Raw genomic sequence first — 22,938 nt, 5'->3', positions numbered from 1 at the left:
AGGAATTTTGGGAAAAGGATTAAGTATAAACAAATATAAATTTTCATTCAGAATTTCCCCTCCTTAACTTCCAATAAATTTGAATTAAAATCACTTATGAATACATTGGGCCCCTTAAGGCAGGGGTGTGCAAACTTCTCTCTGCGCCCCCCTGCCTGCTCTCACCCCCTGCTCGCAACACCCCCACCACCTCTGCTCTGGCATCAAATGCCGCGGGGTCATGTGACATCATGTTATCATGGCAACGTGACTTCACGTGACCTGCGGTGTAATTTGATGCCAGGTTGCCATGGGAAACCGTGTAGTTGAAAAGTTAAGGTAAGTAAAGTTACAGAGGCCTCGCTCGATCCCCAGCATTTCATTTAAATGCCTTCGGGGAAGCTTTAGGGCCTCTATAACCACCACCCCCTCCTCCCCCCCAGACAATCCTCCAACCCGCAGTTTGTGCACCCCTGCCTTAAGAGCCTAGGTTTCCCAAAATGCAAAATGCTTCTTCCAAATATGAGGACCTATCCATTACTACTATACTACACCTTATCTGTGGGTTTTATATCTATATCATAGTTATCTGATAGTCAGGTTTACTGCCAGCAGGGGAGACAACTGCAGACCATTTTACATGCATGGCTACAGTTACATTAAAAGAACAGGGTTAAACAGTCAATTTACAGACATTTCATGGACAGATAGAGTTGTAATATTGGGTACAGGGGATAAACATCACTTTAACATCACCAAACACCAGCCACCGGCTCACATCCTTTGGCTGCGCCAAAGGCTGTCCGCATTTGGGGCAATGCAGATGTACACTGGGGTGGTCAATTTTCAATACTGCTGTGAACAAAAAGTTCTTTGTGTCCATTTGGCTCATTAACATTCTAGTGGGTGGGGTTGACGTGCCACAAAGTACAAGCAAATGTTAACCCTTAGCACGAAGGTCCTGTGCAGAGGGGAGCAGCTCTTGGGGAGCCCATCAGGCTGTCCGCCTTTTGGGCTACGCAGAGGTACAGCGCCTCCATTCCCACAGGGCCTTAGGAATAGGTGCAGTCCCATGTGGAAAACATTCACTCCCTCCCTGAAGAAACTGCAGCCTCAGGCAGGTGTATATAACAGCAACTTGGTGTTTATTTCTTCTCAGCAGTATACAGCAACACATCACAGCATACTCTCTCAGCAAGAGAGACTCACTTCCACTGGACCCTACATAACCCAGCAGAATATCACCTCACAGCTTGCTGCTCTCTTTGTCCCTGGACTCAACCCCCAGGGCTTGAGGCCCCAAAAGGTCTATCCCTGACTCCCATATTCCCTGGTGGAATATGGGGTAGCTCAGGCCTGCACAACTCCAGTCCTCGAGGGCCGCAAACAGGTCAGAATTTCAGGATATCCCTACTTCAGCACAGCTGGCTCAATTAATGGCTCAGTCATACTGAGCCAGCTGTGCTGAAGTAGGAATATCCTGAAAACCTGGCCTGTTTGCAGCCCTCGAGGACTGGAGTTGTGCAGGCCTGGGGTAGCTGATCCCACTCCACTGAGGGAGGGAAAGGAAGATGAACCAGAGCAGGTGAACCAGAGCCCTGGCTCCACACTTCCAACACTAGACAGAACAGACTAGAATTTTGGCTGCATCCCCTTCGTTATCCAGGAGAGGGTCCTAGGTCTGAGCCCCTGATAGGGCAGTACCCAAGCCTTAGGCCCGCCCCCTAGTCACTCAAGGGAGTTGTTTACTGCAGCAAGTACGGGCATATTTAACACTGCCTGCGCTGGTATCAGGACTTATGTGTTAGACAGAGGATTAGTAGCCCAGGGGATACCTGGCTACACAAATATTCAGATAATACAGACATTTGTGGCACTACTGGTGGTGGTAGTGGTGTTGGGGGATGAAAAGTTGACACTGGTGTTAGTGGCTAGTAGATGGTAGCCTCTGCCAGTTTTGGTGGAAACATCAGTGATCTTAGTTTCACAGATACTACAGCCTCAGTAGCCCATACAGCTTCCCCATTAATTATGACTGGTTGGGCAACAACTTGTATGCCGCCTCAATGAGCTTGGAGTTCTATCTCCATGATTAGTTATTCAAACAGCTGTTGTGGCACTAAAATATTAAATGATGGCACTGGTAGCAAGTTATATACGGTCTCTGTGTTAAAATTGGTTGTGTAGTAGTAGATGGTAATGCTTATGATTGGCAGTGCTAATATGCCATATAGGCAGGATGGAACTGGTGGGTATCAGCTGAATCAGATCATCAGCAGTAGCAGCTTAGTTTGTTGCGTCTCTGTCAGACTCTCACATCTCACTGAATTTCTTTCACTAAACTCTGCAGCTATGGTAGGAGTCTCACAATATAGACAGTTCCGTAAGAAAAGTTTCTCATCAGAGGGCAAAAATGAAGATACAAGAAGAACAGTATGTCCTGGGTCCTCCCACCGTTATAGATGGAACACTTGGGACATACACTCCACAAGCTAGTCACTGTGCCAAGCCGACATGGATGTTATGTTTGTGGCTGGCAAAGCTGTATGAGTGCAAGCTTTTTTGGGCTCTCACAAAATGGTACAAAATTTTTTTTTTTAAATTTGCCATTGTTGCTATGCCGGGGGCAGGATAGCATAGGTATAATCTTCTGGTTCTTATTTTAGCCTGTTCATACTTATTTTTAGTTTTTGCCATAATTTTTTTTAAATTCCCAAACATACCAAATTTGTCACAAATCCAGAACAAAAAACAACAGTGGAAGTGCCCACTCTCAGTTCTAACCTCCTGTCATATTTCTTGTTGCATCTTTTACTAGTTTTTCTGCCCATGTATTTATCTCATTCTTACTTACTGTAACTGCTTCATATATTCTCCAATTCAGACTTTACTGCACGGTATTACTCTATGGCCCATATCAAGGAAAATTTGGTGCAATTCTCGGGCAAAATATCTTTATATAATCGCTATAGTCAGACAAAACAGTCCACTGCAGATACAGATGTACATAATAAGAGACACCATTTAAAGACATTATGCAAGACACTACCGGCTTCCCGACATAATTAGACACATACACCAATCCCAATGTATTTAGTATTTGAAAAAGGTACATTTTTGACAAAATGATTAAAATCCAAAGAGCATTGAATACATTGGAATGTGGAACTGACAATAGAGAAATACCTTAGTACTAAAAGGCTTACAGTAGAAATACTAACCTTAGATCATGGATTAATACTATTATTCAGTTCTGATCTCCTCTCTTTTTGTTTTTTTTTGTTGTTGTAGCACCTCTGGGATGTATTCTTTAGATGGATACAGGATCTTCCATGTCCTAGTCCTTTTTTTCTGGAGCCCCCGTGGTACACTTTGGTTCTCTGGAGTGGTTCCTGCTATTTTGTTGAAAAAGAGGACGAAAAGGAGACACCCTATGTGGAGTCTTACTCTGATTATTTGATATGTATACTTGACCAGGTAGAATCTCTGTTGGACTTGTTTCAGATTTACTTTCTATTCTGTATACATGCCATTCTGATGCCGACTGTTAATGTAGATTGTGTTACTTATTAAGGATTTAAGGCTTACAGTAAATTAATAATAATCACTCACAATGACAGAGCAAAATATTTATTTTAAATGTTGAAGAGAAACAATAATTTACAAATGTGAGATCTTAAAGCTTCTTTCACCTCAGAGTTTCGCAGGCTGTAGATTATGGGGTTCATCATTGGTATTACCATTGTGTAGAACACGGAGACCACCTTATCTTGGTTAACAGAATAACTGGATGCCGGACGAAGATACATGAAGAAAACCGTTCCATAAAATAAGGAGACACATAAAAGGTGGGAGGTACATGTAGAAAAGGCTTTCCGTCTCCCCTTAGATGACCGGATCTTCAGTATGGTAAAAAGAATGTAGACATAAGAGGCCAACGTGACCATAACTGAAATAAGTCCCAGAAAAAAAACTATAGCAAAAATAATGGTTTTGTTGGTATATGTATCAGAGCATGAGAGTTCCATCAATGGAGGAATGTCACAATAGAAATGATTGATCACATTAGGCCCACAAAAGGACAAACTTAAAGTGCAGGACGTGTGAATCCCTGCAGTAAGGAATCCACTGATATATACACCAGACACAAGAAAGATACATGCTCTTCTATTCATCATGACAACATACAGTAGAGGGTGACATATTGCTACATAGCGGTCATATGCCATGGCGGACAACAGATAGCATTCAGTGCTTGCAAATACAGCAAAGAAATACAGCTGCAGTGCACAGCCAATAAAAGAGATGGACTTCCTCTCAGAAAAGAAATCATGCAGCATTTTAGGAGTTATGACAGTAGAGTAGCAAATATCAGAGAAGGACAGGTTGCTGAGAAAGAAATACATTGGATTGTGCAGGTCAGAAATAATTATGGTTGTGAAAATGATGCCACTATTACCAAGTAGAGTTACAAGGTATATCAGTAAAAACAATATGAAAAGAAACCGCTGCATGTTTGGTTCATTAATGAATCCCAAGAAGATAAACTCGATTGCACTTGACTGGTTACCATGTTCCATGTGTTTGATAAATTGTGCCCAGAAGATACAAACTGTGAAGAAAAATGCACAAATGATACAAGAAACAATGATTTCATTACAATGTCATTGATTAAATTACCAGTGTAAAATTCTGACCATTAAATCATATCCTGTTTGCTACACTTTGATCCACATTAAACTACGCTAATGTTTAGCATGTGCTAATGTAATTCCACTCACAAAAAAATGTATTAGCGTAATACGGTCTTTGTTTTTTTTCTACCATACCATCACATACCTTTCGAGGATAATTTTGAGTGTTGCTTTGATGATCCCTTTTCAGAATACAGTCAACGTTTAACATGTGAAAGACAAACGATGGGATGCTAATATTTAGCAATGGGTGATTCAATTATTATTCTAATCATTTTCATCACTAAGAAGTGTGGAGAAGGTACTAGACTAATGATTGCATTTTTTTATCCACAGGGCCATAGTACATATTTTGTTTTCACACCTATTTAAAAATTTGAGCAAGTAGAGTGCGATGTACTGTCCATAAGGTCATAGGTTCCTATTCCATCAGCTGTGAAGCCGCTTCTCCGTGTTGGAGAAAAGATCATGACTCAAATAAATGGAACTAAAAACTTTTCCATCACTGGAAATTAGTTTCACAAAATAATGAATTAGGGTCATAGGGTGAAATATGAATTATTCTATAAACAAAAGTATAATTACATGATTACATACATAGTAGATGAGGTAGAAAAAAGACATATGTCCATCAAGTTCAACCTATGCTAAATTTAGACCACAGATACTTTATCCCATATCTATACTTAATTATTGAACCAGAGGAAGCCAAACAAAAAACTCCAGTGAAATATCATCCAATGATCTCTCATAAGGGGAAAAATAAATTTCTTCCTGACTCCAATAATTGGCAATTGTACTAATAGTACATTAGTTACAGCATTTGAAGCACATTTGAAATATTGATCCATTACAAATAGATTTCATTTGAAATTTGCATGCCAAATAATGTACATTTAAAAATTGGGTCTATGATAAGTCACTCAATTTTATATTTTGGCAAATAATGACATCATAAATAATTATATTTTATTAATTGTATGGGCATTATTTGTAAGGTGAATAGACTGTGGGTTCTATTCTAGTGGCTCCGAAATTGTCATTGCCAAAATGTGAAAAAAATAACCATTCTCTATTGCAAATCGCATTTTCTAAACCGCATCTATAATAAGTGACAAACTGCACGGTTCCACAGCCAAAATGCCCAAGTCGTACAGGTTGTTGAAATGGAATGACCAGAGGCAGGGCTACAGTAACTCCAGCCCCAGTCTGACTTATCGGTTTTGCTTTCTCAGCCAAACCAATATTCCAGGTGCTGGATGTACACGTAACTCGCAAGACCTATTTCACCACCCTTCAAGTGACGTGAAATTTGTTTGAGTTTTTAGAAGCGGTTTGCATAACGGAGCTAAAAGAATTGCAGTTATAAAAAATAAAAAAATAGGAGCTATTGGCTTTTTTTGACAAACCGATCGGATTGCCAGCACCGGAGTGAACCCGCTTCTAAAAAAAGCATTTTCTGTACGGATTAAACATGTGAGAAAGACTTGCACAATAGCAAAGCATGTCAATCTGATTGGAAAGGGTTTTTTTTATATGCGGATTGACACACTTCGGAGATACGAGACTAGGCCCCTTAGTTTGCACCTGTGTTTTTTGTAAAGGCCTTTACTGGAAAAGTGCAAAAGTTCATAATTCATTTTGATTTATGGGATGTTTCAATGTAGCAAAAGTTTATTTGACAAATGTATCTTCAAGACCTCAAATGCCTTTTCTTCAGGTGTTCAACGTAAAAAGAATTTGATGCCTCCAAAATTCATGTACAAATGATCTATGAAGAAATTGCATGTAGATCCAATAAACATTTAACAAAATGACTGCAGTCCTGCAAAAATATATATTGTAACTCAGAGAACTTTGCTTTGGTAAATCAGTAGACTAAACTTTACTGTGAAAACTGATGGTCAAATATTTTTTATATACAATGTGTGTCCTCTAGCATCCAATTCATTTTGCAATAATATAGATGTATATATTTTTTTCCTTGGCGCATGCAATATATGCAGCACTTTAGAGATATACATTTTCAGGCACAATGAGCCCCTGCCCAGCACCAGTAGTGCTTACAAATGACAAGCTGTTGTGCCTTTGGCCGAGAAAGTACAGCTGCATTGGGGTTTGAATTTGTTTCACCCCACATTTACCCCTTTCACACATTATAACAAAAGTTAGTACTGAAAATTATTAATATCTATATATGTTCATCTTAACATGAAGGTACAAATAGTATGCTCAGCTTAATTGATAAAATATTTCCTCCTGTTCTAAGCATAGAATTATATTGTATCTAACACTATGTCCCACTACTTCATTTGGTTTATTCCAACTTTATAAATTAGTAAAATAAATTGGATTATTAGTTTATTTTTTTAAGGGCAACCCAGACTCATAAGTCTGCAGCATAAATTTTACAAAAATTCAATTACAACCGCGACCAGATACAAACTATTTTACAGAAGAAAGGCAAAATGTTAGTAAATGTTCAGCCTTACCTCAAAACATTTTAAATACAGCTTCCTCTTAAAATTCTACCCAGGCTCCTGCATGTCATTATATTTTGTTGCTTTTCAGAGCTTTGGGGACAATATTCCACAGGGTTTATCATTAATTAATCTCTGTAGTATGATTCTCTACGGAACCTGTGTTCAGTATGAAGGTTTGTGTCTAAGGGAATTGTAATTGTGAGACTTGAAAGCCTTACTTAACCCCTTCAGTGCCCTAATAATGTACGGTGTATGTCAATAAAAGTGCAACCCATGAGGCCACATGTGGGGTGCAGATAAAGATTGCCACCTAACGGTTGAGGTCCGCACTTTAAAAGCTCTCAATATTGGCTTAATACCAACAGCAACATTTACATCCTACAATGGTCAAAAAAGCACTATAAGCTCTTCCACTATGTGGTCGTCAAAGACCGAAAAAAAATCCCAAAGAGGAGAAGTAACTCACTTTTTCAAAGAAAACAAGCGTCGCCGGCACCATTAATAATGGAGGGCTAGCATGTGAACAGGATAGCTCAAGTTCTGGTTCATGGCAACCCTTTGACCCTGAAGGATATGAAATAGTGGATGCAAAAACTCAAGCAGACCTTCCAGAGTGAACTACATGGAGCACTAGAAGACATCAGGGCTGATTTTGCTTCCATCTCTGAATGAACAAGAACATTGAGAACCGAGAAGAGGAAGCTACGGGGTTCTAGATAGACATTATGGAGAAAATCAAGGCCCATAAACAAAAATTCCATCTTCTGCAGGAAGTCCAGGAAGAAGCCGATAACTGTTCAAGTTGCAATAACCTTAGGGTAAGGAATATCCCTGAGACGGTCTCGGCAGACCAGATATGGGGCTACCTCTAGCGTCTTTCTGACTTCAGTCCAAGAACTTACCCCTGATAGGCTGGAACTAGATTGTATTACTAGAGTTCATTTTTGGGAGGGTTATGGAAGAAATACTGAATGCTTCATGAAAACTCACAGATATCTCATTTGAGATAGCCTTCTTACAAATATTCAATGAAATTTGCTCAATCCACGTTAGCCCATAGGAGAGAATTCAGAGACATTACAGCCACCCTGAGGAAACATGAAATGAATTATAGATGAGGTTTCTCATTTCGGCTCCACACTTTGCACACTAAGTCTGACGCAGTTATGCGTTTCCTCGAAGAAGGTTCAGAGTTTCTGAGTCGTTTCGTCCTGAAAATAACAAAAACCCCACTTGCACCAGAAAAGACACAAACTCCGAGACCTCAGAGTTCCAACTGGATCAGAAGTCCTCTTCCCCTCCTGTAACACATGATGTCAGACCTAAGATATGCATTACCCCAAAACCCTCCAGGTATTTTACAAGACGCCTTCTAAGAAACCTCTACTATAGAGGAGACCCTAATACACAATCCTATTCTAGTAGCTTCGAAATGTGACTTAAGGCGTCTAAAGTATACTTTAGAAGCGAATTTGCTTGTTTTGCTATTCTGTAAGCCCCTTTCACATGTCCAAACCATGCAAAAAAGGTTTTTCAAGAAGAGTTTTCATTCTGGCAGTACCAATCCGGGCGGAATAACCAAAATCGCATTTTTTGCAAATTCTAGTTGTTCTGAAAACTAAAAAAGGCTAAATAGCATCTAAACAACTCGCATTTTTTTCTCACTACCTGAAAGCAGGTGAGATAGGAATTGTGATTTCCCTCTGGAGCCTGGAATAGGGCTTTTGGGAGAAGGAGGAGCACCCCCTGCCACCACCACGCAAAGCCCTATTTCAGGCTCTCAAGGGAGTTAGCACCACCTTCAGGCCATTTCACTACTAAAGCAAGTACAAATCGGGCGGTTTGTCACTTTTTATAGACGCGGCTTAGAAAATGCGATTTGCAGAATACCGTTTTTTCACTTGACTTCTGAACATGCCACAACGTGTGATTTGACAATGACAACTTCGGAGCGACTAGAATAAGCCCCCATGTCTCTTAAAGAGACTCTGTTGAATCAGCCAGTGATTTGCTTCGTAAGGATTTCAGACCCACCGTTACACACCATTAGCCAGAAAAGCGTTCCAGGTTTTTTGTTACATTCTAATTTGATGTTTAATGTATATTTGGTGTTTTTGTTATAAATCAAATTCTTCCTCTAATTATAGAGGTAACTAAGAATTTTAAGCAGTTAGTGTTAGGACCTGCGATATCTGGTCATGCCTTGATGTAGCTCGCAGGCTTAAAATGCTTTGGCCAAAGGGTTTAACTAAATTACCCTTTTTCAAGAGATATACAGTATAGGTATATTGGATGTAGCTCTGGGCGCCTTTGTTTTTGGTTGTATAAGTTTAGTAATAGAATGAATATCTATAATGTCTATGCAATCAAACCAAGTCAGGCTCAATATCCCACAACCCACGAGAGATAAGTAATGAGTTTGATGGATTATTATTGTCAACTCAATAATCTTAGTAATTTAGCAGGGAACCAATTTACCAATAATGAAATACCATGACCAGTGTATGCTTCCTACCCTAAATTTGGAAACCTCAAAAAAACATTAGAACTATCAATATCTACTCTAATCTACACTACAGTTACTGATAGATCCTTTTGGTTTAGAGACAAACAACCGGAGTGACATTGTGGCGGTAAGCATTTTTATTAGATGCAATTTTGAGGAATTCTGTTTGTGAGTGCATCTCGCTTTCATTCTATATCATAATGGATATATATATATACTCACTCACAAATATATATTGTAAGGGAATTATAATCTAACAAATATACAGACCTTGATAGTGAAAATACATGTATAAGTAAGCTATATGTTATGCAGCCGTAAAATGTTTTCTATTTCTTTTTTTTGTGAAACGTTTTGCCAAGCCTCAAAGGGCTAGAAATGTAGGAAAATTAGTAAGCTTTCAGCAAAATATCACCACACAGCGAGCGAAAAAGCAGCATATACATTTTGTAGAACTGGCAGGTGTGCGATATTGTGCATAATTGGAAGCACCTAATATTTCACCAAATCAGAAGTATATAAAAGGTAATGTGACCTGCTGCATTTGCTTCTGAGTCCTGGGTGTTGGTGTATGCAAAAGCAGAAGGGCTAGAGGAGAGACATAGGGCCAGATTCACCAAGCTCCACTGCGATTTAGAACACCCGATATGGCATTAACTCCGATTTACTTTTGCATTGAGTGTTAGTGAACTTCTAGTTGGCAGCTCACGGTCCTTTTTGCCTAAGCTTAGGTGTTTCATATGACCTGTGCTTACTTCCTCAGAGTAATTGGCATGTGGATGTTAAGTATGTATTTTAGCTTTAGACATTCTGATCTGTCCAGACGTTTCTCAGGAGCACGTCAGCATACCAGGAACCTGTGAAGACTTCAGGAGCAGATAGGACCTCGATGGCCGGAACAGCAGGGGCAGGCAAGGATGGTCAGGGTCACAGGCGGAGATCCAGGGCTGACGGCAGGAATCTTAGTCAGGGTCGCAGGCAGGAGTTGGCAGCATGAAAGGCAGGAATAGGACAGGGGAGCAGGACTGGGCAGAGGAGTAAAACTGGGACCGGGGAGCAGTAAACAGACAGCGCAAGCCAGTTCATAGGCAAGGGCTTTTAATATGTATATGACTCATACAGAACATGAATGGATTGGGGCACATTGAGCCAGTAACATATAAAGCAAAGGCAAAGAGGTGCAGGAAACTAAATCAGTGAGGGGATTATTCTCCTCAACTCCGCAGAATACTTCTCGCTCCAACTCTTCTTTCACAGGTTTGACCACCAATTTCCCCAGGTACTGTGCTGTCATCTCTTCCTTATTGCTGGCGTGAACGTCTGAATCTGGCTCAGCATTATTGATTTCCAGCCGTTTAACACTGGCTGAGCTCTCACCAGCTCTGACTGTATCCCATGACATCTTTCTTTCTCAACACCGCTGAATAGCCAGTGATGCTTTTTTCAGTGTGCACGTTTTATTCTAGTCACAGACTGAAACTTGATGGTGGCGGCTTTCAGAACTAGGAATCTGGTTCGGACCACGTGGGCACGGTAGAATGACTGGATCAGAATTACATCTCAGTCGTAACCCGCTTCTTCTTTCCAGCATCTTGTGGAAAGCAGACTGTAGCACCGAGACAGCATAGCAAATGTGCCCATAGGAACACACAGCTTGCCTGGTTAGGATGCAGGATCTGTATCTGGACTGAATCCCACAAGCAGCTTTCTTTATATTCCTCTATTGTCTTTGTTGCTAAAACCTAACATTTAACTGCAGTACAATCACACATTGTTTCAAATATTCATATTTCTTCCTTTGATGTTGCATTCTCCAAATTGACTGAAGAATGCAGGCTGCTTTATTCCGACAAAGCTGATGAACTTTCATACCTTTATAGGCGTCCTGTTGGATGCAAGCTGCGGAGCGTTTGCGCAGATTACTCTGTCTCTCCAGCCTTCCTTGGATGAGGGCTCTGTAGTATCTCTGAAATGTTAGGGTGCTTCTATTCTCTTTCACAGTCTGCTCTGATTTTAGAAAGTTCTAATTGGAAACATAGGGAGTTACCTTTTTCCTTTTGCAAGGCGCTTATGTTTCTTCCAGTGCCAATTGCATCTTTGACTTTTCTTGTACCAATAGTCTCCTTTTCTCTTCTAATTCATGGAGTTTTGTATCTCCTTCACTGACCTGGACAGAGAGAACCAAATTATTTTCTTGAAGATATTTACACTATTGGTTTAATTTCTGAACCACTGCTAAATCCTTCGAAGATCTCTTTCCATGAATGCACCTCTGAATCAAAGTGGCGAATCCTCTCCTGAGAGGCTTTCAGCTCTGTACTAATCCTGTGAACTTCTGAGACACTTCCAGCGCTGCGCCAAGTTGATCAATGAAACTCTGATCCTGGCCAGCATCAGTGTATGCCTTCTACAGCTTACTTGACACGATCACCATGTCATTCTCCAACTGATGCTTTTCTTTCTCCTGGAGTATGCACTTAGCAATTGTTGTGGACAGACACTTTTGTAGTGCAACCTTGGCCTCTTGCTCTTTAGCTAGTCGTCAATAGAAGCAATCAATCTCATTCCATGCAGATTGAAGTACCCGAGTTAAGGTGGCTTTACCTTGGTTAAATGTGTCCTCTTGTTTTGCACTACTCCTGTGAAGAGTCTGCTTAGGCTGCAGCATATCTCTGTTCCCTTCAAATGCAGGCTTTCCTGATGTTGAAGGGTCATCCTTAATTCCTTCTGCAACTTCCGCTTTAAACGGAGAACCACCTTTCTTTGTTTTCTTTGTATTGAAAAGCTCTGAAGAATCAATGGTACTGTGTTTACATTTATTACTCAAGACTGTTTTCAAAGTGGGAGCCATAGATTCAGACATCAGGAAATCACCCTCCCCAAGAACACCAGTAAAGAGGAAATGTGTCATTAAAGCAGAAGCATAGGAATGAACAACAGAAATACTAGGCATAAACAGGAAGACAAAAGATAGGAGAGCTGGTCTTTAGATTTGAGACCTTAGTATCAATCATCTAAATATCATAAATTGCAGCGGAAATCACAGCATGCAGCAAAAAAAACAATGGGATTACTCGTTTGTGAGATGGGAACTTGAGAAAACAGCAGTGGTATATCCAAGCAAAGAAATCCAAGTAACGTAATTCTGTTTTAGAAATGCAAGAGACAAGCCTTGTCTTGGAAATGAAAGTCTGAGAGTGAAGTGGTGACATCAGCTACTGCAGGGAAATGCAATTTTTCTTAAATAAGGGAATTCTTCTCAGGGAGAAAATGCACAACAAATCCTGCAGAACACTTTGCAGCAAAAAAAAACTTCAAGATCCAAACGGATCTTCCAAACACCAAATAAAGTACTTATATTCCCCCAATACATGCAGAAGGGGATTGCTGAAAAAGGCAGGTTGAGAATCTGTTCTGGAGAGGTCCAGAGATGGTCTTTGCTTTCTGTCAAGACTTCAGGTTCAGATAGGATCTTGATGGCCGGAACAGCAGGGACAGGCAAAAATCGTCCGGGTCACAGGCTGAGGTCCAGGGCAGGCAGCAGGAATCTTAGTTAGGGTCACAGGCAGGTGTCGGCAGCAGGAACGCAGGAATGGGACAGGGGAGCAGGAATAGGACAGGGGAGCAGGAATAGGACAGGGGAGCAGGACTGGGGCCCAGTAGCAGGAAACAGACAGGGCAAGCCAGTTCATAGGCAAGGGCCTTTAATATGTACAGGACTCATATAGAACATGAACGGATCGGGGCAGAGTGAGTCAGTAACATATAAAGCAAAGGTAAAAAGGTGCAGGAAACAGGAAACTTAGGCAGGCAGAGACAGAAGATAGGAGCACCCAAGAGGAAACCGACGGAGGAAAAACCCAGAACAGATAGATACAGCAGCACACCCGGTGGAAAGACAAAGGAATGTGAAAGAGGGAGATTTAGGAAACTATGTCAGGGCTATTCCTGACAGAACCTCATAACTTTCCTACAAAAGATTTTAACTTAACACAAAGTTCTCATAGCGACAATGAGCCTTTATTACCCACCCACTTCTACTAACCTTTTCTTGTTGGGGCTCACAAGTGCTTTAATTAATGGTTTGATTATGTTCTTCCGGCTCAGCCTGCTATGGATGAAATTCCATTTCCTGTCATCAGGTAAATTCTCCTCAGATAGAGCAAGACAATGAATCTCCTCTATTAGTGATCTCTCTGGTCTCAAGTATCTTCTATTCCTTCTGTATCAAGCCCCATCAGGTGTTACCATATTGTACGATCTTCGCTAATTTCTGACCTTTTGGACAATTGCTGGTTGCCATCCCTGTGTGATTTCCATATTTACTCTCCTTTCTCAAAAGGTTTAAGACGCTTGGCTCTTCTATCATAAACTATCTTTCGCCTGCCTCTTTATGTTTGTCATCAACTTTCATTTGTAAGTAACTTTGTAAGAATAAATTGACTTTGTCTACTGGGAAACCTTCTTCTGAAGCTTTGGAATCTTTATGAACAAGAAATAATAATAATAAGTGGAATATTATTATTTAACATTGGCAAGCCAACCACGGTTCAATCTATTTGTCAAATTTGAATCAGTGGGGATATTTGCAGACGTTGCATGGACCAGAGAATTCAAGACTTGGGGAAAAAATTAAAAATGTAAGCGAACAAAGGATATCCGTTGACAGAAATTGAAGATTTCCAGTGAGGCAGAAGTCAAGGATTTAAAAGGTGAGTAAAATGAATTTTATTCATAAGTATGCTCATGAAAGTAAAATTCAGTTTAAATTCTTATTGTACAAGTGTTCAGATGCAGAGCTTTGGACTGATTTATGGGAAGCTAGCAAACAAAATCAGTTAATTGATAAGTTACTTTGTGTTAAGGAGGACAGGAAGGTTGCAAATATTCTTCATATGGTCAAGGTGTATAATATGATGGTTTTAAAGGATTACAACGTGAATGTTCCTTCTACTGAGACAAAGAAATGTACAAACTGTGATAGGTTAAAACATTGCATAAAACAACTTGAGGAACAACATGCTACATCTAACATTAAATGTGTGTGCGCGGGTAAAAAGGAAAAATCAACATCTGCTGTGTCATGTATCCTGAATACAAACATCGATTTTGATGTTAGTGACACAGAAGAAATTGATTTGAAACGAGAGATCTTTGGATAAAGCAGCACCATTGAATCTAAAAATTCACGCGCAGCTGAGACATGTTAAAGATTTACCTGTGTACAAAATTGAAATGGATGCGTTTCACAATGCAGATATATTTGAATCGTACACGATAGGTTTAATTTAACACAAGAACAAAAAAAATAAGATATTTCGAGTGTGGTTACCAACTTTTATATCTTGTCAGTACACCAGAAAAAACACAAGAGGGCGAAATAATACAAGGGACAACAGACAGATGAAATCAATTAATTCATATCACAACAGGAGAAACCAGTGTGACAATTGATATTTTGGATAAAATTATTCCAACAATTACCGACAATACATTTAAATTCATGGTAAAGTTTCAGACTGCATATAATCTATTTTCTGATGAAGATTATCCAGAGAAAATAATTAAAGCATTTGTGAAAAAATTAAAATATCTGGATCCCTTGACTTTAGCAGTTGCTTCAGAAAAAGGATCAATAGATGTTGCAGCTTTGTTCATTGATAATATCAGACGCCAACTGCTGAAAAATAATCCTAAATTTAATGGTGTCTGAAGTTAATAGGAACAGAGGACTTTGTTTATGGCACTCAAATAGTTAAAAGAAATGCAGTCTCAAGCAGAGCAGAACAAAGGAACAGAATATCTTGTAAACCGAATATGAGCTCAAGGAAACCACACAATAATGTACAATGTCTAAATAATCTTTGTAGCGGGGTATTGGTCAGGATAAACGGAAGGAATGCATATCCACTTCTAGTATATATTGGAATTCAACGAAGGAGAGAAGACATATGGGGGGGGGGGTAAAGTAATAAATCAGTCCAGTTTGACCCGTGAGAAGCAAATGTTTTTCTCCACGGGGTGGGTATGCCTGAGATTCTTATCCAGTGTGTGGAGCAGCGACTACTCACTCAAAATCACTGTCTCTCTGCCAGCTGGTTTTAGCATTCTGTAATCCAATACGGTGGAGAAATTCGTGACCCCCGTGTGCATCACTCCAATTGCAATGTAGCAAGCAAAAAAATGTAGGATCGGTGGTGGGACTGCAGCCCCTGGCAAAAAAAACCCCCCAGATGTTCAGGTCTCTGGGGCTCCTGATGATGTTGTTACTATTGTTCCTACTGCCCTGGTAAAACTATGTGGCGCCAGGTTTCTGCGAGGGTTGCCAGAAATCGCCAAAGGGCCTTCCTCTATTTTCACCAACCTTGGAAAGAGGAGATTGAGTTCGAAACGGGGTCCGATAACGAGGAAGTTGAATTTAGCTCCGACGAGGATGAGTACTTAAGGGCATTCTCTAGTAAAGCCTTTAAGGATATCATGAGGATAGTTATTGACAAAAATGTCCCCAGCCCTGATTCTTTAGCGCCTCATGTTTCACCGCCATGGGACAGTGAGATTATGGTGGAGTACCAGTCGAATAAGGGTTTAGGGGGATCATCTACTCGGTCTAGCTGGGAAAGAGAAGAGATGCTTCATAAGAGTCCTGGTTGGGATACTGATAGTTCCCACGAAAGCTGGGGGTCAGATGAAAATTGGTACAGTGCTGAAGAGGATACCAATTCCCTAGGATAGGTAGTGTCCATGCCCTAAACACAGCCTGGTTGCGGATGCTCTGTGTCTCACAAGGAGTATCATCATGTTCACGCTTTAAATCAAGTGTATCATGTGCTGCGCAGACCACCCTAAGAGGGTATTTTCAGTTACAGTGCCCAACAGTACTGGGGTATTAGACAGTAAGCCAGACTCGGAGCATTATTATTGAGTAATAGGTTCTCCATGTTGGGAGGGACCTGGGTTGTACAATGGAATGCTGACATGATTATGTTTCCAATGTAATTACAAGAAGTATGCATCATGTGTTATGACCAACATACTGCACTGTCTCAACTGTTTTGTAGGTTATGCATTGAATGATGGTACCTACCAAATTAAGGGTCCAAATGGGGCCGTTGGAGTTTCCACCAGAGAGAGTGTAGCCATGCTACCTGTGGCTACTAATCTGCCTTTGTACTGGCAGTAAGCCCTGGTAAGAGCAGGCCTTGCTAGCAGTCAATATGGGTTTTCCCCACTCCTTGGTGCTGCACTTGATTGACAGTGGGAGGCAATAACATCAGGCTTGAGCATGTCCAATTGTGGGACAGACCTGTGCCCTCCTCCTGGCTGTACTTATGGGCAGTACCACCACAAATCCAGTAGTGCCTCTTCCCACTGAGAGAGGCAGGTTGCACACAGGGAGCCTGAGATTGGGGCCTTCCCTATTCCTCTCCCCCTTGGGGGAGAGCGAGTGTAGACCTATACCCTGACTCCTGATATGGGAGTTGCGGAGAGCCAAATCTCCCACCGGGTGGGGGAAACACCGTTGCACATAAAAAAAAGGAGGAGTTGTTAAGTAATCAAGACATGTTACTCAATCCACAAAAACAATTAAAGAACATTACACTACAGCGTCTTGAATGTTTAACACCAGTGTAACTCTGACTCAGGGCCTCATTCTCTCACGTCTCGATTACTGCAACCTCCTGCTGTCCGGCCTTCCTGCCTGTCACCTGTCTCCCCTACAATCTATCCTAAACGCTGCTGCCAGAATCACTCCACTCTTTCCTAAATCTGTCTCCGCATCTCCCCTCCTGAAATCCCTCTCCTGGCTTCCGATCAAATCCTGTATCTCACACTCAATTCTCCTCCTCACTTTTAAAGCTTTACATTCTTATTCCCCTCCTTACATCTCAGCCCTAATTTCTCGCTATGCACCATCCCGACTCTTGCGTTCTTCTTAAGGATGTCTTCTTTCTACCCCCTTTGTATCTAATGCTCTCTCCCGCCTTAAACCTTTCTCACTTTCGGCCCCACACCTCTGGAATGCCCTTCCCCTCAATACCCGACTAGCACCCTCGCTATCCACCTTTAAGACCCACCTTAAGACACATCTGCTTAAAGAAGCATATGAATAGCACTGGATAATCATGGACACATGGTACATAAAGCTTGGCCCCCTGCAGACGCATTTACTAGAATTCCCTCCTACTGTCTCTGTACGTTCTCCCTACCTACCAATTAGATTGTAAGCTCCTCGGAGCAGGGACTCCTCTTCCTTAATGTTACTTTTATGTCTGAAGCACTTATTCCCATGATCTGTTATTTATATTATTTATATTATTTGTTATTTATAGGATATGTATTACTACTGTGAAGCGCTATGTACATTTATGGCGCTATATAAATAAAGACATACAATACAATATTTAGACAGTGACGGTAAGCATTTTGTGAAATGCCTCTTAAAGGTCAGAATACGGAATTTCTTATTGATACTGGGTCACAATTAAGGGTGACAAGACAGAAATTGCCAGTGTTACTAGAGTAACTGAGTTATACCATTGTGGGATTTAATGAGCATGGTAGTAGTACATCTGCTACATTGGTAAATGATATTTCTTTAGAAATGTCAGGTTGCTTGAAAACAAAAATTGATATATGGTACAGTGAAGATGCTGGAAATATCATTGGTACAGATGTGATTGAAAAAGAGAGGCTGGATTGTTGATTTGGAAAATCAGGTTATTTGGAAAGATTCTAATGGGATAAAGCCTGTTAATTGATCCTTCTGAACATGGACGTGTAGGGAGTGAAATTGGTCACTAGTGCGCTTCAATTGCCTGAAATCAGTGATCATTTTTGTCTCAATCAGGTTGTGCAAACCTTTCCAAAATTGTGGGCACAAGAAAAAAAATTATTGTGGCAGTACAGATTGCCAGAAGAAGCAATGGGTTCAATTGCAGATATTATTCCAGCACATAAGAAAGGACAAGCTTTTCTCATTGAAGGGAATGCAATAGTTGATTCGTTGGCTAAGGCAGTGTCTTTAACAAGGGAGACTGTAGTGGTTACAGAGACTAGTGCCATAGTGACAGTTAGACAAAGATACACAATTCCTTTCCTTTACAGAGGAACAGGCAAAAGATACGTCCATTGCCATTTCTCAGGTTGATTTAAAGCCTTCCTTTATTCATAAGAATGAGACTTTAAATTATGACCAGAATGGGGAACTGCGTCTCATAGTCCCAAAACATTTAAAAGGTATTTTTTTTTTTTTACTCGTTACAATCATGAAAGTTTGGATCACATAGGACAACAGAGACTTCTGGAAGAACTAAAAGGAAAAATAGGATTGTGAAACAGGTGGTACAATCCTATTTTATTTGTGCGCAAATAAATCCTAGGTCCAAAAGACAAAAATCACCTTTCCAATGTATGCACCCGCAGATGGCTCATGGTCAACATTGCAAATTGATTACAATGGTTCCTTACCATTAGGTAAGAATGGGTTAAAATATGCTTTGATTGTGGTAGATGTCTTTTCAAAATGGGTGGAAGGCATTCTAGTCAGAAAAGATGATGCAATTACTACAGCACGAGTATTATGGGATCATGTTTTTTTCCAGATGGGTTTTCCCACGCATCCTTGAATCAGATAGGGGTACTAATTTCACAGGGCAGGTTATGTGTAACAGGCTACATGTGACATTTTGGACAAAAATGTTGCTGAGAAAGTAGTACATGGACAGAATTATTACCTGATGTTCTAATGAGCACTAAAAGGTACAAGTTCTTCTATAACTCAGTACAGACCTTTTGAACTCATGACGGGTTGGAACAGTGGCAGATTTCCAATATTGCCGTGTTTGGGCCCATACCTTTTTGCTGCGCCTAAATTCTTAATTTTACCCTCTCCTCAATACACTACATGTAATCATCCTCCCCCCAGCAGTACAAACAATACAGCACCCCCTGCGGCACACACAAAATGGCACCCCCACCCACGCAGCGCACAAACAAACTGGCACCCCCCATACGGCATTCCCTCGACAGCGCACAAACATGGCACCTCCCCCCGCACAGCGCGCGCGCGCGCGCACACACACACACACACACACACACACACACACACACACACACACACACACACACACACACACACACACACACACGGCACCCCCTGCAATACACACACACGTCCCCCCTGCAAAACACACACAAACCATGGTACACCCCCTGCAGGGCACGCACGTGCCACACGGTACCTCCCCTGCAGCGCACGCGCACACACACAATGGCACCACCACCCCCGCAGTACACACAATGGCACCCTTACCCTATGTTTGTTGTCCTTTTAGGACCTCGGTTCATTATTTTGGTAATTGTACCACGCTGTTTCATTTGATGCCCAGGCCATGCGCCAGAGTATACTTTTTCCATACAGCACAAAGGGGTTTAAAAAACAAAAATCATGTTTCCTACATATATGACTTCTTTCTCTCTCACTCTCTGCTCCTATTTGCTATAACTGAGACCTGGCTCACTCAGTCTGACTCTGCTCTGGAAGCTGCCCTCTCCTACGGTGGCCTTTCCTTCTCCCACACTCCGCGCACTGATGGCAGGGGTGGAGGCGTGGGGATCCTGCTCTCCTCTCTCTGCCGTTACCGAACCCTTCCTATTCCCCCCTCTCTTGCTTTTCCCTCCTTTGAGGCTCACACTGTCCAGATCTTCTCTCCTCTCCCTGTCCATGTGGCGGTCTTCTATCGCCCACCTACCTCTACTCATCCCCCTTCTGCCTTTCTCTCTCACTTTGAATCCTGGCTCTCTTTCTTTCTCTCCTCAGACACCCCTGTTCTTCTCCTTGGGGACTTCAATTGCCACATTGAGGACCCCTCTCTCCCTTGGGCTTCCCGCTTTCTTTCTCTAACCTCTTCTTTTGCCTTCAACAGTGGACTGCAGCCAGCACCCACAAGGATGGCCACTACTTAGACCTGGTTTTCAGTAAAAACTTCTCTCTCTCTGATTTCTCCATTTCCCATTTTCCTCTCTCTGACCATCACCTCATCCTCTCTATCTCGCTTCTACCCTTCTCCACCTCCATCTACCCCCCGGTTCTGCAGAAATCTGCGCTCTATTCACTTACCTGACTTTGAGTCCACTTTACGCTTCTCCCTCTCCTCTCTCAGCTCTGCTACAGATCCTGACAACCTGGTCAGGAACTACAACTCTGCCTTGTCCTCCTCTCTTGATCTACATGCCCCGCTGTCTTTTTGCCGCACTCACCCTTCTAACCCTAGACCCTGGCTAAATTCCCACACGCGCATGCTGCGTTCCTCCACTCGTTCCTCCAAACGCCTCTGGAGGAAATCTCATACTCTCGCAGACTTCCTTCACTACAAATTTATGCTATTCTGTTTGAACTCTGCCCTCTCGCAAGCTAAACAAGTCTACTTTTCTTCACTAATCAACATGCACAAGTCTAACCCACGCCGACTGTTCTCTGTCTGATACTCTACTTGTATTAAAATTCCCTGTATTGTCACTTAAAATGCTGCCTACATTGTTGCCACTCAATTAAACTTAACATAAATAATACAAGTGTTTCATAAGAAAAAATGTTTTATAATTTTATTTAAATATAAAATAGTCAAGTAAATGTCAAATCACAAAAGATATTTTACAAACAAAATATCACTTGTTGGGGCTCAACCACAGTTGTTACTATAAGAATTTGAATATAGAAAACAAAAAAGACATTTTTAACCAACAGTAAAATAAAAATTGTTCAGTTAGAAAAATATTAATTTCCCCAAAATATATTCTTTAGCCTTCAAGTTCCCTGATCTGTCCCAGTATTCATCACTTTGTGATAAATGGAGGAAATTAAAAGTTATTTGAAAACTTTTTTTCCACCCAATATTTTTCAGCTGGGTGCGGTTTCAACAGAATTGAGGTAGACTAGAGGCTAAGTTCTAGAACTACAATACAAGAAATTCTACAAATAGGACTCAATGTATTAAAGAGTAATACAATCATATTACAAGTATGCAAGTCTATTACAAATGAAACTGTAAAAAATAATATATATTTATATATGAAGCCCCATATGTATGCATAAGATATACAAAAAGTAGAAATCAGAAAGCAAAATTTGTGATAGTCAAATTTAAAGTACATATTGCATAAAACAGTAGTTTACAGTCGTGAAAATATAAAAATATAAAGTACAAAAAGGTAACGCTCATTGATACAAAGCAAATAGTGCTGTAAATGGTACGCTAAACATGGAAAATCTTTTAAAATGTTACTTTATGCCTTTACAGTAAAATGTAACAGCAAAGCATTAATCTCTGCGCAACTCACCATCCTTTTAGCAAACAAAGCTACGTTTGAAACGTCTTCCATTGGGAGGCATAAAACTTCCTCAAACAAACCAATGTGTTTTTAGCCAACATACAACATCAAATTTCCACACGGAAAAAAAAAAAAAGTCAGAAAAGTTTGGCAATACGTTTACATATATACGAAGAATAGTAGTATGTAATGATGCTGGATTTATGTTACAGTTGTAAACATGAAAATACATTTTATATTTCTTGGTCCATATTCAGCACGGTCAAATATCACTGTCCCACCATCTTGCAAAAAAACTCTCACTTCATGTTTCCATGACAATGTCAAAGCAATTTCTGATTAAGAATCTCCCAAACCATCCTTTTTCTGAAGTATGGCATGTGATGCTGTAAATAAGGGGGAAAAAATCCGTTTATTTTGGAATGTGGACATCCTTTAATTAAATACATAGGCTACACTGAAACATTGATATTTTTAACAAGGATTAAAAAAAGTTGTTTTAACTGTAAACCCGCCGTCCCAATATTAATTTCAATAAAATAAATAACTTAGGGATATGAAATTATATTGCACTCTAACAAAGTTATTTTCTAACGTTATGTTCGTTGTAACCAGTGGGGATTTTTTTGTTTGTTTTTTTTTACACTTGCTCTATTTTATTTTATTTTGTTTAATACAAAGTCACATTTTAGACAACTAAAACCAGGACACACTTTGAAAGTGCTATTCGTCAAAGAAATCGGCCCGGCAGTAAAACACGACTAATTTATTTATGTCTTTACATACTCTTCAAGATTGTCCCAGTCTTTTCACTATTGTACAGAATGTAAAAACAGTAGATTTCAACAAAATGTAAATGCAAATAAATCCCCTTTTTATATAACTCAGAAATAAGTTTTGTCTGTTGAATTAAGTTTCTTTTTACAGTTAGTTTTGGTAAACTATG

The 22,938-nt window shown here is 40.5% G+C and overlaps 2 protein-coding genes across 3 annotated transcripts in view; both read right to left on the bottom strand.

Moving 5' to 3' along the window:
- Positions 1–3,614: 3,614 nt before the first annotated feature.
- On the bottom strand, positions 3,615–4,578 carry LOC142490752 (olfactory receptor 5AR1-like). Its single transcript, XM_075593171.1, has one exon. It carries the CDS (start codon positions 4,557–4,559, stop codon positions 3,615–3,617), a length of 945 nt encoding a protein of 314 aa, XP_075449286.1. The 5' UTR covers positions 4,560–4,578.
- Positions 4,579–21,239: 16,661 nt separating this feature from the next.
- Positions 21,240–22,938, bottom strand: part of SENP1 (SUMO specific peptidase 1) — a 48,226-nt gene continuing 46,527 nt past the window's right edge. For both annotated transcript variants that reach the window (XR_012799968.1, XM_075591668.1), the window contains one exon: positions 21,240–22,378. Coding sequence is in view for 1 of the 2 variants with exons in the window: in XM_075591668.1 (XP_075447783.1) it covers positions 22,316–22,378 (63 nt within the window). In the remaining variant the exon portion in view is untranslated. The remainder of the gene's footprint in view (positions 22,379–22,938) is intronic.

Source organism: Ascaphus truei, chromosome 3 (genome assembly GCF_040206685.1).
Source record: "Ascaphus truei isolate aAscTru1 chromosome 3, aAscTru1.hap1, whole genome shotgun sequence".
NCBI classification, from domain to species: Eukaryota; Metazoa; Chordata; class Amphibia; order Anura; family Ascaphidae; genus Ascaphus; species Ascaphus truei.
The sequence above is the reverse complement of the archived record's forward strand: the minus strand, read 5'-3'. Positions and strand labels throughout refer to the sequence as shown.

What these genes read in the sequence shown, in the direction of transcription:
- LOC142490752 (XM_075593171.1), bottom strand. Translation starts at nt 4,559, where the DNA reads ATGGAACATGGTAACCAGTCAAGTGCAATCGAGTTTATCTTCTTGGGA.